Source organism: Cajanus cajan, chromosome 10, assembly GCF_000230855.2.
Source record: "Cajanus cajan strain Asha chromosome 10, NIPB_CcT2T_4, whole genome shotgun sequence".
NCBI lineage: Eukaryota > Viridiplantae > Streptophyta > Magnoliopsida > Fabales > Fabaceae > Cajanus > Cajanus cajan.
In genome coordinates this window covers 27,976,381-27,995,166 of record NC_138526.1, presented here as the reverse complement: position 1 = coordinate 27,995,166, position 18,786 = coordinate 27,976,381, and the positions used below count along the sequence as shown (strand labels likewise).

Here is an 18,786-nt window from a genome sequence, read left to right as displayed (position 1 = left end):
TGATAGTGTAAAAAATATCAGTCAAAAGTCACAGGTTGTTTGATTTTTAAAGTAATTATTATTAGTCAACTATTATTTACGGTAGATAGTGATTGGTTAAATGAATAAATCACCATTTACCAAAAACAAAAACCGAAGGCTTTTACTATTACCTTGGATTGAGATTTGAGAACCAATAATGTAAAGGAATGTGATGTTCTAGTGAGCTTTTGAGGCCTAGATTTTGGGATGCAGGATTCTTGTCCCCCTAGCTCTGTACTAGTTACAAGCTAAAATTAACCAGAGAAACTTGGTTAAGCCTTAAATTCAAAACCAACTTATCAGGCATATTAAAGTAATTCTTACGTTATATTTTTTTATAGATAGATACCTTAAAACCATTAATGATCGTAAAAACAAAAAAATAACCTCAACTCAATTTCTTTTATACCCTGTGTAAGGTATAACAACACCCAACAGCTTATAGCAAGTGGTTGCAGGGGCCGACCTTCTTAGTGTGGCTCCCCCAAATTTTTCTAAAAAAAATTTATTTGTATATATATATATAGAAGGGGTTATAATTACACCGGTATAATTTTTATTAAGTATTACACCGCTCAATAACTTTATATTAATTGTAAATTTTATAAATTCAACCATTAAATTGAAAGTTCATATCACTTTATACGTGTATATCAAATTTTGTTAAAATTAAACAATAATTTAAAGATAATCAAAGTGTTCATATTTAAGTGTATTTTGAAATAAATATATTACGTCAATTTTGTTTTATAAAAATGAAGTATAAAATCATCTTGAATTAATATAAATATTTGTATGTATGATCTAAGACATAAGAACTTTCAATCTAACGGTTGAATTTACAAAATTTATATTTAATATAAAATTATTAAGCGGTGTAATACTCAGTAAAAGTTACACCGATATTATTATAACCTCCCTTATATATATATATATAATATTATATTTGTATGATTATTTTATGAAATGACTAGTGAATAATAATATTTTTTGAAATTTCATTATCATGTATGTTTATTTTGAGTAGAAAAAACAAAAAATTCTATTATTTTTTTAATTAATTAAATATTTAATTTATATATAAAAATTTAATTTGGCAGCCTCAAATCTTTTATCCAAGTTCCGCGTGGTTGTGTAATAAAAATGAAAGAAAACAATAGCTCAACGTGCCATCATACAATAGTGTGGGGTTAATCCCACACTATTATTTTTCAACGTGTCATCAATCATACTGTTCAAATACCAAATTAATTGGCAATTTAATTACGATACTTTTCAAGTGACTGATTCATGGGATAGAGCCACTCGCTATATTTTTAACAACAGGATAATAATGAAAGGTTGGGACCAGGGACTCCCATTAAGGAACGTGACAGGAAAGAGGTCAATAAAAACTGAGTTTCCAAAAATGGCTCAGTTTTAGTAATATTTTATACATTTATTTACAAACCCTTTTCTAGGACTCGTGATTGATTTACCACAGGTAAAAATGCAGGTGAAAATCACAGCCTTGTGTACTGCTCAGAATTACTCTGAAGATAAGGTACCACTCTTACGATGACGTTGTCTCTATTGGTATCACTTATTTAACAATATTGTGTGCAAGTTGGAACCAGCCTCAGGACAAAAAGGTCACTTGTTGCAGAAGAAATTATTCCTTTGTTGCTGTCTATCATGGTAGACAAGGCATAACATAACAGATCTGGTCCATCTGCAAAATATGCTATATAGAACACATGCGAGTAAAAGCAGCTTCTTTTCAGATCCATAACAAGAACCCTGCACCAGAGAAAATGAACACAACAAAGTACTTGAAAGATTAAAAATAAAACTGAGCATGCACACTCATAATTCCTTTATCCAAAAACCAAAAAGAAGGGCTAACCTGCAAGCAACTTGAAAAAAAAATGCTTTAATAGAAGCTTCTGAGGCTCAATTTTTAGAATACAGAGTCTCCTCGACACTCCTAATTACAACACTCAGACTGCCACCACTTTCCAATGCTTTAACAGCAGCTCGGTGTGCAGCTCTATGCCACTTGAGCAAATTATAGGATTGCAGAACTGACCATCTTGCTTGATTGGACATCTGTTCAATGCAAGAAATTCAAGGTTTCAAATTCAGCATCACAGATAAATCGACACCATCAAACCAGATGTATCAGTTGTGAGAAGACCTCAGCTACAGACAATGGAGGGTCAAGAAGAAGACATATGCCTCTGAATAGATTTTCATCATTTTCTCCACCCTCTGCCTCACCATAAACAAGAGCTTCAGCTGCAATACCAGCAAAAAGTACCATGCAGTACCTAAAGCATTGGTTACAGAACGCATCAGTCACTTGAAAGGCTCGGAAATTTAATAAACTTGAAGGCAAGTTTGTAAGTGACTACAGAGATATTGACCAGAATTGAAACAGGAGTCATGAAATGATAACTGGGGAAGCCAGAGTAAGGATAAATGGGAATGTGTGTTTTCTGAATTTAAAGGCAAAGAGAACTTTAATACTAAAGTGTTAGGCCAGATTGAGCTCAAATTCATTGACTGATTTCCACTAAACATCAATCACATAGTAAATCCACCCTTACCAGTGCACCATTAAATCATACAAATAACTCTTCTATCAGTTCGTGACATAACATATATCTCTGTTGGAATTAGTAGTTAAATGCCTATTGGAAATTGGAATTTGTACCAATAAATTTTCAAATTCATGTACAAAGCTATTCCTGTACATAGAATATACCATGCATGTACTAAGGAACTAGAATCACCCTTGCAAATACCAAATTGTAATCTTTGCCACTGTATGTAAAGACTAGTTATGATAGGTTAGTTAGGGTTTAGTTAGTCAATTAGTGGGTCACTTAGTGAATCATGTAGGTCATGATGTGTATAAATGGGAAGAGGGATTGAGAGGAATTTGGTCATGTGACTAAGTGTTAATTTATAGTTTTGTGGGAGAGTCCGGGCCTATCAAAAGTCCTGGGAATCATTTGTACTCTTCAGTTGATATAAGCTTTTCTTTCTATTATTTTGAGCCACTTTCTATGAACTGGTATTAGAGCTCTAATCTCAAAGTTGTGGGGGAACTGTTCGTGAAAAATGAAAATGATTCCAACATTTGATGGAAGGGAGGGCTATTGGTGGCTGATCAATGCAGAGCAGTATTTGGGGACAATAGAGTACCTGAAGAGATGAAATTATCATGGGTTGGTGCATTTGCAATAAGAGAAGCTCTCAAATGGTAGGTTTCCTAGAAGGAGAGCAATCAGAATGCAACATGGTAGACCTTTGAGAAGGCTGTGCAGATCCAACCTGAATTTGTCAAGATCTCCGGATTCAAGAGGAGAGCCAAGAACCAGTTGAGTGAAGGGAGAAGCTGATGATGAAAGGCAGCAGGAAAACATAACAGAAGATGAAGGTTTGGACAGAACAAAACTGATAGAACACCAATTGATAAAAGTAATAAAGGACAATTCACACAAATCACACACAATACAGCACTACACTTGCTGTCCCAGCAATAGAAGTCTCCTACAGAGAGTATTCTCTGTCCACAAACAGAAAATAACTTCCCCCTTCTAATTGTACAACCTACTATGAGATTTATATTTCTAAAACATATCTAACAGCAGTTATTTTATACGTATAACTGTCATCCTGCAGTTTTTGATACAAAACTAACGAATAGAAGGCTATCCGAGATGACCGAGGAAGAGGAAAAAGAATAACTTGAAGAAAACTTGCTAGAGGACCTCTAACTAGAGCAAGGAGCTGGAAGATTGAAGAAGAATTACCTAAAAGGTTCAATTTGATGCAATCCATGGAAGGACAAGAAGAAAGGCTTGTTACTTGGAGCTAACTAGTAAAATAGTATTTTCAGCACTTGGTGGTTGTAGTTAAAGTTTCATTAATTTCACTTCAGCAAACAGAGAGCTCTTTGCTATTTTCACTAACCAATTTTTTCCAGTGAGTTTTTCTTCTTTTTGATGCAAAACACAACAATCATTCGCTCTGCAATTTGGGTTTCGCTAAGAAAAAGTCTTCCTGAGAGCAATCTTACATTTGGAACAAAAATAGGGTTGGTTTTCACGAAGTGAAAATCCACCCAGGAGCATTAGTCAACTTTTTTCCTAAGGGATCAGGTCCCAACCCCTGAAGTTGATTCTCTCAAAACACTCAAGGGCCAAACCCAACAAAGTGAGGCAAAGGAATGGGCTTTAGTGATGAAGGGTGAGAAAATGAAGTAGAAAGTCAAATAAAAATACTGTGATGACTTTTTATGATATATCAACTCAAAATAAAAAAGAAAACAAACCAAACACATCTTACATTTTCTCGCTACATATTTTCATTAAATGAAACTAACACTAGGGCAGAAAAAAAGTTTCATACAACACAATAATGCTGATACAGGTCCATGAACCATGACTAAACCATGTGGTATGGGAACTTAGAGAGGGTTTCTCTTATCTGTGTTCGATAAGCCCTAAGTGTTTGGAAATGATGTTTTGTGGTGCTACAAAAAAAAGCAAACACTTAACATGTGAAGGCCCACATATTGCAGTTGGACCTAAAAAAGCCAAAGGAATGGTCTTATTTGGAGGGGAAGTGGTGTCAGGTGTGAGGATGGTGGTTCTAAATTAGCCGTGTGGTTCTAAATTTGTTGGAATTCGTCTATTGGAATTTGTAGCAATTAATTTTCATATTCGTGTACATGGCTATTCTTGTACCTAGAATATACCATGTCCATGCATGTACTTGGAAAATAGAATCATACTTGTAAACACAAAAATTGCGAGTGTAAATTAATACCAGATCAGCTGAGTATCTCAATTAAGCTATTCAGAAGATTCATTCTCATAATCCCTAAAACTTTCTAAGTTATAACTATAACTATAATGATATACACACCTGTCAAAAGATGTACCATCAAGTCGGCCTTCTGCAAGGTCATTGGCAAGTTTCTCATCCCAAAACTGAGTCCCTGCCTAAAAAATAAGGATTTACTGCAAGTAAAATGATGTTAAATACTTGAAAGGAAAAACTTAAAGATTGAGGATTTCTTATTTACTCCAAGTAAATAAGGAATCATAATAAATATTAAAGTAGAAGAACAAGAAATGAAATCTAGAGTTGTACTTGTAAGTATACAAGTGTCAACAAATACAAATAATCCATAATTGATGACATCACACTGCAGCTTGATCATTGAACTCATCTATGAATTAATCAGTGTTTCAGTGCAGTCAATTTTCAAGAATCAACAGAAGATATACTAATATTGGTATTAGTGAATTGATGAATGAAAATATTGTCATATTCAGCACACAAACAATTGTACTCTGCGGTGAAGGATTGAAAGGTAAAACCATAAAAGATGCAGGGTTCAATATAGAAATGCAGACACCAGTGACAAAAATTATAGGAAAATCTTCAAATATTGTGCCATGAAAGAACTCGCAAAAGTATTGTTCTCCCTCTGAGAGGATTGGGCTGGTCCAGTTCAATGACCTTCACCTAAGTGAGCTAAGAAAAAGACCCCCAATTTAGAGCTATATTGCTTGCAGTTAATATGGTGCATGAATAGCCACTCACCGTGCAAGATGTGAGTAGCAAGCAGAGCACAAGCCCCATTACAGGCAGTAGATCAAGAAAAGAGAAGGAAAGATCAATGATATAAAAGATAATAGTGTACGCATTAGAGGGTAGATTTTCTCAAAACCATAATTGCATCTTAGAACTTCAGATCAAAGCTCCATTCTTGGGCTAAAGATCAAAGGGAGAATAATTACGCTATTGTTTTGGGGAGAATAAGTATCATTATCATCAATTTTATATTTTGTAAACATTAAAAAGAGGGCTATTAGTAGACCAGTAAACAGACCTTGCACAAAAGTATCTCTTTTGCATCATATAGTGTTTGACTTGGTGTTTTATTACATCTCAAAGAATAATGAAGGTAGATGAGGCTTTTGTCATCAAAGTGACGAAGGATGAACAGAGCAGTATGAGGGAGAAGGAATACATAGGAGGGGGATCTGGAGATAGAAAAGGGGGCAGACTGGCAGACAGAGGTGTACAGAAAACAGAGATAATTACTCAATAATAATACCAAGTATCTCAATCTCACCCAAAATAACAAATGCAAGAATGATCAAAAAGTCAAATAGAAATAATATATTAGGAGACTACCAATAGCAACCATCTGAAACAATAGTATCATATCATGAATTAAAAAAATAAAATAAAGAATACCTGTCCTTGAATGCCCATTTGCATTGCAACTATTGGGTCTAAAATCACCCCCCGGATTGGGCAACCCATCAGATAAGCTGAAATCTCATTAGGATGGACCATGTAAGATGTAATATATGGCAGCACACAGTGAGGGGTAATCAATTAATCAAACTAACATGATCCAAAATGCTTATCCCCCATGTGCGACCTTTATATAATCCATTAAAATAAACAATGAGATTTACCTGTTAGCAGATGTCCTGCTTCATGAACAAGAATTCGACGCCTAAATGGTGGCCAGTAACTTGAGATTTGAGCTAAACAGGTACCACCCAGAAATATAGCATCAACGGTGGCTAGACCTAATATTACTGTGAGGTTAGGCCTGAGGTCAATTCCTTGCGATATAAGATAGGACACCCCACCAAGAAAAGCAACCAAAACAAGGCTTGAACCATCTGAGAAACCCCACTTCTTGGGAGCAAGTTTAGTCACTGCACAGAAGAAGGAACGGAAAATTATATAGTACAACCGTTTTTCAGCAGCATAGATATTCATTCCAACATAGCATGACTAACACCGGCAGTTTTAGCAATTTACAGCTAGGAGGAAAATATTGAGTCAGAGATTCATATAGCACCTTCCAAACCAGTTGAGGAGCTCAAGACATCTGGTGTCACCTTCCTTGGTCCCTCCAAAACTATAGAAGATGACATCAAAAGATGGGGGAGAGAAGATAAAGGAAGAAAAAGCCAGTTAGTGTTAGTGCTTGAAAAAGCTTCATCAGAATGATTATAGAAAAAAAAATAGACAAGAAAAAAGCCACATACCAAATTACAAAAAAGTATCCATTTGGTAAAATTAAAAACACGAGTAGCCAGAAATGATTGCTTTGATTTACAGATAGAACCACAAAACCCAATTTTACAACTTCTATCATATGCTAAGGAAAGAAACTCCTCTCTCTAAATACATAACATGTGTGAATGGCAGCAGACAGCTACAATACTAAAAAGACATGTCCACGGATCACAGAAACTCCAACAAGAAACAAATAAAACACAACTTCTGAAGGAAAGTTCACACTGTACTACTCTAAATCAGTGTTATCAAATAACAGTCATGGCAATGCCTTAGCACTATCGAATGGGGGAATCTGTAAAAGACACCATGAAAGGAGGATGGTGTTACATTTTTAGTTTCTAGGCTTATGGAGAACGCAACACATGTGGTGTCCTTGGTGAATTGTGAATTTGTGACAGTTTCTAAAGAACTTATGCTGTGAGACTTAGTACGCGTTTATATTCAAGTTGGATTGTCTAAAATCACATAGAAAATCTGAAATATCAGCCAACATAAATTTAGGTAAATGTTCACATGTTTAGTTCCACAATAAGGAATTGACATGTAATGCTCATAGATTACATGTCTTTCCCTATTTCTATTTCATCCATATAAATTAGTAGATTAAAAATTAGAATACAAATAAGATAATAATTGACTTTCTAAAAGGAAAAAAAAAGAGTGTATATTGTTAAAGACAAATATATTGTTATAGATACCCTAAATACTAGTATTAATCATTATTATTAGGAGAGAATGAAAACTCACCAATGTTTCTGCATTTACCAAAATTGGGCAAGAAACCCCTATCTCTGAGGAACCTGTAAGCGTTAGCGACAAGCTTCATGTCATCAGCATTCAAGCACGTGTCCAGAACCTCCCAATCCCTCTGCGGCCCGAACCGCTCCAACTCGCCCAACCGGAGCCGAGTCAACTCGGCCAGCGGAGAGCCGCCGTCGACGAGCGGCTCCGGCTGGCGCTCCGTTTCGAGGGACTTGAGGAATCTCAGGGCTCCGGCGAGGTCTTTCCGCTTCACCGCCTCCTCGTACTCGCGCCACTCGCGGAAGGCTCTGCGTATTGGAGTCGCGGCAGGGAAAGCGCGGGAAAATCTGAGGGAAAATGGAGGAGATGCGAGAAAGTGAGGGAAAATTTGGAGGTTGGGGCAAACGTTCGGAACAGCCATGAAAGAGTGGGAAAATAAAATAACGGGAGATGATTGTGTAATTGATCGCGAAAACCCGGAAAACAAAGTCTTTTTTTTTTTTTAAGCATCACATCTCTATTATATATACTAATAAGAAAAAGGCAATTCGGCATGCATTGTATTAAAAAAAAATAATGAAAAATTACTTATAAAAAAGTAATTATTAACAATAAATAAAATATAAAATAATTTATATAAAAATGAAAATTAAAAATAATTATTGTAAAAATAATTTTTTAGTTTTAAATTTTTAAATTTGATTAAAAAATATTTTTCTTAATTTTTTAAAATAAAAAAGTATAACAATCCAAAAAAGTAAAGATCAAGATAATTGTCAAAAAAGATATTCTCTTTATATATTAATATATATATATATATATTGAAAGACATCGAGTAATTTTGTGCTTTTAATAATTATAAACAAATAACATATTATAAGAAGGTTGTATATAAGAAACTAAAAACGGTTACATGTCTTGATATTCCCTTTATAATATGTATAGATATATTTAAAAATCATGTCTATCTATAAAAAGAATACATGTGTTTATTACTTTTGTGTTTATATATATTTTTAGATTATTTTATTTTTAAAATTTTAAATAATAAAAATAATATTAAAAAATAATTATTATTAATATAGATAAATTTATAATTATTTTTCGTATTTATCCTTAATATTTATTTTATTTTTAAATTTTTAAATTAAATATAAAGACATTAAATATTATCATCCATCTCGTGTTCATAATTGTTTTCCCTCGTCATGGTTCTTATAAGGCTCTCACTTTTGCTTCTTATATTCATCATCTTAGTCCCTATTTTATTAAACCTTCTTTTTCTTGGGATTTCAGGAGATGATGATTGGTGATGCAACATTTTCTCAGGCAAGGCAAAAGAATGCAACTTGTGGTGAAAGTCGTAGTTGTACTCAATCACCTGCCTTACATGTTAATGTTTGGAAAAATGTAAGCTTCAATGGGCCTCAATATCATACGGATTCTAACGTTAAGTAGTAAAAAAATGTGTCTTATGGATGAGGCACTAAAATGACTAGAGAATAACAAGTTTTTAACCCGAAAAATATTAAAAAAAAATCACAAAAATATTTGAGAGCCACGATGACGCCGTCGTTATTGCGTGTGTGGCCACGGTAATGAGGTACCGTCGCTGTCCACAAAAGAGAAATCGTCGAAACCCTTGCCGTTCGAGGGATCAATTGCGTCGCTGTGAAACAAATCTCGTTTTTTCTAGTTAGTCATAGCGAATTCAGATTACGAGTAGAGGAAAGAAATTGAAAATCCTATGTTCCGTCGTTGCGCGTGTGGCTACGGTGACGACGTCACTGCGCGTGCGATCACGATCACGATGACGAGGCACCATCGCAGTCCACCAAAGAGGAATCATCGAAAATCTCGCCGTTCAAGGGATTGATCGCGTCACCGTGGAACAAATCTCATTCTCTTCGATTAGCCATAGTGAAATCAAATTATAAGCAGAGGAAAGAAATTGGAAACCCTAGGTTTCGTCGCTGTGCGTGCAACCATGGTGGTTCGACGGGGATGAGTTGAGAAAACTAATTACCGATTAGGTGGGTTGCCTTACCAGTTGAGAAAACAATCTCGTACATTGATTTTTTTATTGATATATCCAATGGCTAAAACTAATGATTCATCCATTAGGGACATTTTTTACTATTTTATGTTACAATCCGTCTCAATATCACAATGAGATGATGATACTATTGTGGACATCAAAATTGCAATAAACTCGAGGAAAAACTCGAGGAAAGTCTTTCAATAAATGTAGGACTATTGAAGGTGTTACATACATTACCTAAATTTGATTTTGCTTGCACGAACATTTTATACCAAGTTTTAAATGATAACCTATAAGGTTTGCATGCATTTCTAGTCGATTAGGATTAAATTTGTTTTTTTTTCCTTAACTCTGTTACTTTTTTATGTGTGTTTTGTTAGACTTTAGGAAGGTTCGTCATTGAGTGACCAGCCTTTGGACTTTAGATGCGTGTTAAAGCTTCAACTTGGCCAAAGAAAGAGCATAAGACCTTAAAGTTGAAGAAAAGTGAGGAAATTTTCAACCAAAAGACATTACACATTGCATGTGGTATTTATCATAGGCATCTTAAGTTGTAGGGAAGCCAATCTGATAATTAGAGGCTACCACGACTAGCCATGGTAAACACCATAGTTGTAGAGTATCATTGTAAACACTTTTTCTATTTTTATTTATTTATTTTTATATATTTTAACTATTTGGGCTTGGACCACTTTCGAATGTAGTTCCTATTTTTTTAATAGTGTCTCACATATCAATATGACATGCATCAAAGGAAGCTATCATATGTTACTTCTAGTAATCATAGTTTTGCTCCTTGAATTTGGGATGTTTGTTAACAACATGTGCTTTATTATTTTCCATTGCTAACTTTACACTGTTAAAAGTGATATTTCATTTTCCTCCTTAAAGAGAAGGTTTTCATTTTTCAAAATATCAGTCTTTGGACAATTTTTAAAACTTATTTTGTAAATCCTTGTAGCCATTCAATAAAATGGAAGAATTAGATACGGGATCATTGTAAGCTTCTAAAAGAGTAGGGAGATGAAAAAAAAAAGTTACCTCATCCTCTTCCGACTTTGATTATGGGTGACAAAATGAATAAGTCCAATTTATTATGGTTTGTCTTGCCAAAAAGAAGGCAGGGATAGGCTACCTTACCTAATGAGTGAGTTAGAAATTTTGGTTATCCTGCTTAGGGATGAATTGGTAGTCTGACAGGTTGGTTCACCAAAATTAAAAAATAAATTTTTTTATTTTACCATTAATTCAAATTAATAATTTAATTTTTTTAATAGCAATTGACAAATTTAATCAAAGGACACATGACATAAATTTCTCTTTCAATTTCAAAACTATAAAATAAAAATAACAAATAACAAATTACTAAGTCTTTCTTTTTCAATCAAGATTACTACTAATATTCTTTTAACAACAAAAATTTATAACAATCCTTAAGAATTACAACACAAGTACTAAAAGTCCTTCAATAAGACTATACCACAACGCAAAGTGACCCAATCCCTTTGAATCTACATAAAAAGGGGTGAGAGAGTTCTCTCTCTAAAATGTGGGGTATTTATTGGGTAGTGGGATTAACCCTCAATTCTGTTGTTTGTCTTCTATGCTTTGTGAGAAAATCCAAAACTTGTATTTGTAGTTGAGTAATGCATGTCGTACGCTTCATATGTGCTTTGTGGTTAATCTTTGACTTATATATGTTATGAATTACGAACTATTTGAGTTAATATTGAATCTATGAGATCTTGTAGTTTTTGTAAGAAACCCTAAAATGAAGAATGATGAATTTGTGATTTGTTTTGTTAAAGTTATGTATGTTTTTTGTTAATTGATGGTATGGAAGTGCACTTTAGGTATTAATTATGTTTTTAATCAGTTAGATTGAAAGAAGTGAGTTTGTGCTTTGTTTTGAAAATTATGGTGTATCTTGGTATTTATGTGATTGACCAAATAGAATTTTGCTTATTGTGTTGGAAAATAGACATTTGGGGCTATAGTTTAGACTTATGAATTATACAAAAAGTTAAAAAATCACCGAGTTATATGAATTAGAAGATTAGTATCACATCTTGTGTTACACCCATTCTACGCCAATATACATAATAAAGTAAATTAAAGAAATATCAATTTAACATAGGTAAAATGGTTCACATATCCAAAAGAAGATACATTTCCAATATTCGATCAATTTAAAATAAAGTTTAGAAAGCAAATATATTCGTAAATAGTTTCAAAGGAAATTTAAAAACTCCAATTACAATAAAAATTAAAGTCCTAAAAGGCCCTTGCCCCAATGTAACACTATCAGAGCACTCACATAACTAAAATATTGGCACCTTGAATGTCACTCATGTCCACATCTTCCTCACTTAAAAACAATAACAAACGTATGGTGAGAAAAGAAAATATTTATATAGAAAGCACATCAAGAAATTTTGCAAAATAATCTCAAAGAAATATAACCCATAAACACAACATTCATCATTTAAATATGTTTAACATCATTTTTCAAATCCACACATTCCATCATCTCATCACAATCCACATGTGTTCCTATAAAAAAATTTCTCATATACACCATGTCACACATCTAGTATCGTATCACATACATGCCCTTACTGTTGCATCACACACCCAACATCATGTACACACACGACTGTGTTAATGCATTCCACTACCGGTACTAATATCACGCATATGACCGTACCGATGCATCACACATCTAGTACCGTATCACGCATACAACAATGTCCACAACAACACATAAATAACATTGTATCACATGCACACCTTTATAGCCCAATGTCATGCATACGACTGTGTCCAATTATCACATCACAATTCACAATTCAATTCCACATCACATGCACAACCAACATTTCCACAATAAGTCATACACATATCTTGCACAACCTCCTCATACACATCAATCTTTAATTCACAATTAATTTACATTCCATCCAGCACACACCATTTATATCTCTTCATACAATAGTCATTACTGGATATCATACGATTCACAACCATCATCAAAATCCATCAATATAATACCATATTTCATAATCCCACATCAAACTCATTTAATCATATCATAAGTATTATAAAGCATCACTAAGAAATCATAAAGTATCACAAATATGCCAAAAAAGGAGTCCCAAAACGTCAAAAACACAAACTAAAATAGAATACCCATGTCAGGCACCGTAAATCCTGACAACTTGACCATAACTTGAGTTATATGCATTCATTTTGAGTGATTCAAAGCCATTAGAAAGATAACATCCAAAGCTACAACCTTTATGAAGAACACGAAGCCTAAAAATGTTGTTAAGGTCACCTCGTATGGCTGACAACATAAAAACTTAATATTTCACGCACTAGAATCACTAGTGAAAAAAAGGCTTTTAAAATCGGTTATTTTTCACTTTTAAAATCGGTTCCGTAACTGATTTTAAAAGAGCCAATTTTAAAAGTTAGACTTTTAAAATTGGTTAAATAACTGATTTTAAAAGTTAACTTTTAAGATCGGTTGTCTTATAACCAATTTTAAAAGTCCTGGCCGAGAAAAAAATTAAACTGGAACGGACCGTTCCAAAACTGGAATGGGCCGTTCCAGATTGTTAAAAAAGAACTTTTGAAGAACGGTGTCAGAACGGCCCGTTCTCCTTTCAGAACGGGCCGTTCCAGCTTTGAAATTTAGCAAAAATGAACCTGAAAACAGAAGCAAGAGAAGCGCATGAGAAAACGAAAAGAGACATAAGAAAAGGAAAACGAAAACGAAAACAACAACGAAATTTACCTCTTTAGAAAATGAGAGCGTTTGAGAGAGTAAAAAAATGAATAGAGGGAAAGATTAAAGAGAATGAGATTGGAGGGAAATATAAAAGGTTTCTGACGATCCTTTTAAAATCGGTTATTTAAGAACCAATTTTGTATACTACATACAAAATCGGTTCTGAAATAACCGATTTTAAAAGTGCTACTTATAAAATCGGTTATTTCATAACTGATTTTAAAAGTAGTACTTTTAAAATCGGTTATAAAATAACCGATCTTAAAATTACTTTTAAGATCGGTTATTTTATAACCGATCTTAAAAGTTATGGCTGATACAACTTTTAAGATCGATTCTTTTGTAACCGATCTTAAAAGTTGTGTCAGACATACCTTTTAAGATCGGTCATAAAATAACCGATCTTAAAAGTACTTTTAAGATCGGTTAAATTTAAACTGATCTTAAAAGTGTTCATTTTATTTACAAAATTTCCACCGCGTCACTTTTAAGATCGGTTAACTTTTAAGATCGGTTACCTTATAACCGATCTTAAAAGTCCGATTTTAAATCCAATTTTTGCACTAGTGAATAGAGACTGAACTTATAACTCCCATAACTTAATCAATTCTTAACATTTGTACACAATTCTAGAGTCTAAATTATAGCCCCAAGTGTCTACTTTGTAACCCAATAAATGAAAATTAATTTGGTTAATCAGACAAAAAGATATTACAAAATTACTAAGATACATCCATAAGTAAAATCTCCCAATTACTCATTAATTCATATAATCAAGAGTGTTCATCAATCTACAAGAACCCTTACTTACAAAGCACATCCCAATGAATCCAATTATCATATAGATCATCAATTTTACCAAATAATATAACAACCACATTTATAAATCAATATAAAACCTGAGTGAATCATCAATTTTATAGAATTTAACTCAAACACTTTTCTACAATTTTGTTCTCTCTCCTAGATCATCATTTTTACAAATTGTTTGCATATACCTACTCCTCAATACATGCAAAATTTAATGGGATCATCAATCCTTAAATAGGAATAATTATAAAATTACTCATAATTGTAGACACCCAATTTCGTCTGGGGGCATGCAAACAATGGGACAGGATTTTAGAGGGCCCAAAAGCCCAAACAAGTTGATTTTAGAAGACTAGAACGGGCTGTTCCAAAATCGGAACGGGCCGTTCCCAATTTGGAACGGGCCGTTCCAAGTTTCTAAACCAAATCATCTTTAAAGTACTATGGTTTGACCCTTACTTTGATATATTTGTTGAAGTAAGTCTTCTGAGAATCTAATACAAATTATTGCTCAATACTGTCAAAATCTATTTGAACATTCACAGATAAACAAATCAATGAGACTGATATTTATTTTTCTTAACTTTCTCTACATGTTTGCATTACATTCATTTAGAACATATCCCTCCTTGTAAAAGAATAAATGAGAATAAAAAAGAAAATTGACCTATGTGCGTTAGTCGAAAATAATGGAAAATAAGCCATGCATAAAGAGTTTAAGGTAAAGAACTCCACAATCATTAAGACGCCAACTCTTGCCCCAAAGAAAATAAAGCCGTGTCGTGCAACTGTGAAATCCAAGCGGAATAGGAATGGACGAATCCACACTCCTAACGAGTTGCAAGCTAAGAAAGAGAACCTAAGGAGGACGAATCCCTCAAAATTCAAAGTGAATAGAGCTTTCTTGAAAGATGATTTCAACAAGAGAGAAGCATTGCTTGTTAAGAAACTGCTAGAATGAAAACCTGCAAAGGGCATACTAGGCAAAAAAAAAAAAAAAAGATTGGTTCGAGCTGAAAATCGAGAGACAGCTTGAATGTTCCTTTTGAGAAACAAGACTCGATGAAAAGCTCTATCATCGCTTCTACCCGTTCCTACCTCTTAGGAAAGACTCAGGATATGGATTGGCAACACCTTCATGAGAAAAGAAGCCAAAGGACCTTCCTCTACACGAGATCTTCTGAAGCGCCACATCCAAGCAAGTGTGGGACTAGCCCTACAGTCTGACAACCTAGGCCTCTCTAAGGGGCAACCTCCCTCTACTTCTCTGTGTATGAATCACGAACTCGGGGCATGCCCGGGCCCTCGAGCAACATTAAAGGGGCACGTGTAAATTGAAAATTCCATTTTAATGCCATACACTTTTCTACTTCATTTCTCTTCTCCCTTTTCTCTACTCTAAGCCTCATCAACAAACCCTAAATGAACAAGTACATTTGAAATAAGGACGTCATTGGAAACAATCGCTTTATACAAAAAAAAAACATAAAGATCAATCAAACTTGGCATGACTTGTGGATAAAAGCCCAAATGAAATCAGTGCAAGGGGCATCCCCCTTTAATGGAGTAATGAAAAATGATCACAAATGCTGCAAAGACAAAGGCCCGGCAGGAAACCCACTAAGGGGCTGCGCAAAAGTTAGGGCAAGATCTGCTAGGCAACCCACAATTAACAAGGGTAGTCTAGGAAAAAATAAGGATCAAAAGAAAATGTCCGCTAGGGAACACATCTCAAGTAACCTAGGCAAAAGTTAGGACAAAGCAGCATCTCGAGTTGAAAATCGAAAGGCGGCTCGAGAAGATCATTTAATCAATATGCAATCCCAAGTCATCGCTTAACTCTGAAGGAAATAATAAGCTAACGCAAAAAATGATGTCCTCACTTTGAATGTGCTTGTTCATCAGCCTAAACTACTAGCCTACCTCGGCCAGCCATTCTTCTATAAACCATTTTTGAAAAAATCCTTTCTACCAAAACTTTTACAAAAAATATATATATATCATCTTCCTCTCTTTCCTCTTGACCTATATGGCATTAAGATAAATTTGAGAGATACACGGAGTATGCACAGTGAACACTCACAAGGAGAAGATGGAGGTGTCCTAGAAAAGAGTCTAGGTACACCTAATCTAAGGGCTAACATATCATATCCGGCACAAGCGAGAGGGCTGAACTACACAAACCTTAGGTTCAAAGAAGCAACATTGAATTCGACAAGGCTAAAGGCTAACAATCCATGTCATTGATCAATGCGCATAGATTAATTTCTTGAAAGTAAAAATAAATTTGCATTTTAAGCATTAACATATAAGCATCATTGCATAACATGCATATGGCACAAGCGTGCACAAAAAGGTATAAGTTTATTTATATATAAAAAAATCCAATTCATTCCTGCTTCGCATTTTCTTTTGCATTCTTGCATTCTTTGTGTGTCTATCCACCCCTTGTCGGAGGAATCAAGAGGCCGAAGCACTCGTAAAAAAGATCAACAACTAGACAGTGCCTTAAAGCCAAGGTCATGTCAAAAAGCATAGCCCCAACAAGGGCATTCCATACAAATGGTTTCATATAGCCACCAAGAAACAAAAGACATGTCAACAGCAAGACGAGATAGAACCGGACGAGGAAGAATAATCAAGTCCACAAGCATGAAGAGGCCATCACGCCTTACTCCTCAATTGAATGAAGGATGATTCAAGAGAATGCCAGGACTAGGAATGGTTTCCTTACCAAAGCCAGGAGTGGCTTCCAAAATAATACTCGTCAATAAATATTAAGCAAATAACATCATCATGGGATGGGATCCCTCCACCAATGATGATAACAAAAGATAAAACAGAAAAAAGGCAAGCTTCATACATGTTAAAAAGCCGAAGCATTTAGAAAAATAGCAGAAAAAGGCAAGCTTCAAATGTGAAAAAACCGAAGCTAAACAAAGAAATGAAAAAAAACCTACAATAAGAAGGCGCCTGGAGAGGCATCACAATACTCACGTGGCAGGGGCAACACTAGAATCCCTGTCAGCCATCCACTTCTCTGCCCACCAACACAGGGGCACAATAAACATCTCCTGCCCATCCATCTAGGGAAGTCTTTCATTCCACAACCATCCATCAACAATCAAACAATCAATCATCGAAAGGACTCAACATTGCGCCTGGAGAGGCATCACAATACTCACTTGGCAGGGGTAGCACCAGAATCTCTGTCAAGCATCTACTCTTTTGCCCACCAGCACAAGGGCACCACTTACCAACAATCCTCGTCAAGGGGCAATCACATCATCAGCACCAGCAGATGGCCTGGAGAGGCTATGAAAATACTACGACCTGGAGAGGTTACGAAAATACTACGGCCTGCAGAGGCTACGAAAATACTACGGCCTGTAGAGGCTACAAAAATACTACGGCCTAGAGAGGCTACGAAAATACTACGGCCTGGAGAGGCTACGAAAATACAACGGCCTGGAGAGGCTACGAAAATACTACGGCCTGGAGAGGCTACGAAAATACTACGGCTTGGAGAGGCTACAAAAATACTATGGCCTGGAGAGGCTACGAAAATACTACTGCCTGGAGAGGCTACGAAAATACTGCGGCCTGGAGAGGCTATGAAAATACTCCCTCTTTAACAACAAGCTACAAATAAAGAAACACACTACCATGAGACAAGCAGAAGCAGTAGGAAACATCTACATCAAGACCAGAAGCCTAGATGTTTCGGTTTACCATCCTTATCACTCAACGGAGCATATAAACCAACACTCAGTTGCTCTTAGGGACAATGATACGGGTAAACACCATCTATTCGGAGGAAATGGTGTGGGGGCATCTACACTGCTGAAGTAAAGGAGAAGATTCAGACACAAAAAGTGACATGGGGCATTCACATGGATCTTGAAGCCTAGATGTTTCGGTTTACCATCCTTGACACCCAACAGAGCATACAACCCAACACTCAGTTACTCCAAAGGGCAAGGATATAGGGAACACCGTCTACCCGAAGGAAACAATGTGAAGGTATCTATTGTCAAAACAAGAGTGAAGATCTGAGTTTTCATCTCACTATCACAAGAGAAACAACGGAGCTTATACTTGAAGACTAAAGATTAGGTGTATAGTTTGTCACCCTTGTTACCCCATAGAGTATGCAACCTAACACTCAGCTGCTCTAAAAGGTAATGATACGAGCAAATACACCTATCCAAGGGAAGCAATGTAAAAGCATCAACACAGAGACGAGAAGAAGACCCGGACGAAATGTCTACGT

At 35.1% G+C, this 18,786-nt stretch overlaps 1 protein-coding gene across 1 annotated transcript; it reads right to left on the bottom strand.

The window, feature by feature from the left end:
• Positions 1 to 1,253: 1,253 nt before the first annotated feature.
• Positions 1,254 to 8,368, bottom strand: LOC109787898 (ATP-dependent zinc metalloprotease). Its single transcript, XM_020346497.3, has 8 exons — positions 7,876 to 8,368; positions 6,905 to 6,964; positions 6,510 to 6,758; positions 6,283 to 6,359; positions 4,939 to 5,015; positions 2,198 to 2,330; positions 1,907 to 2,109; positions 1,254 to 1,800 (listed from the first exon to the last, which is right to left on the bottom strand). Exons 1-7 carry the CDS (start codon positions 8,288 to 8,290, stop codon positions 1,954 to 1,956), a joined length of 1,167 nt encoding a protein of 388 aa, XP_020202086.1. The 5' UTR covers positions 8,291 to 8,368; the 3' UTR covers positions 1,254 to 1,800; positions 1,907 to 1,953.
• Between the last annotated feature and the right edge of the window lie 10,418 nt (positions 8,369 to 18,786).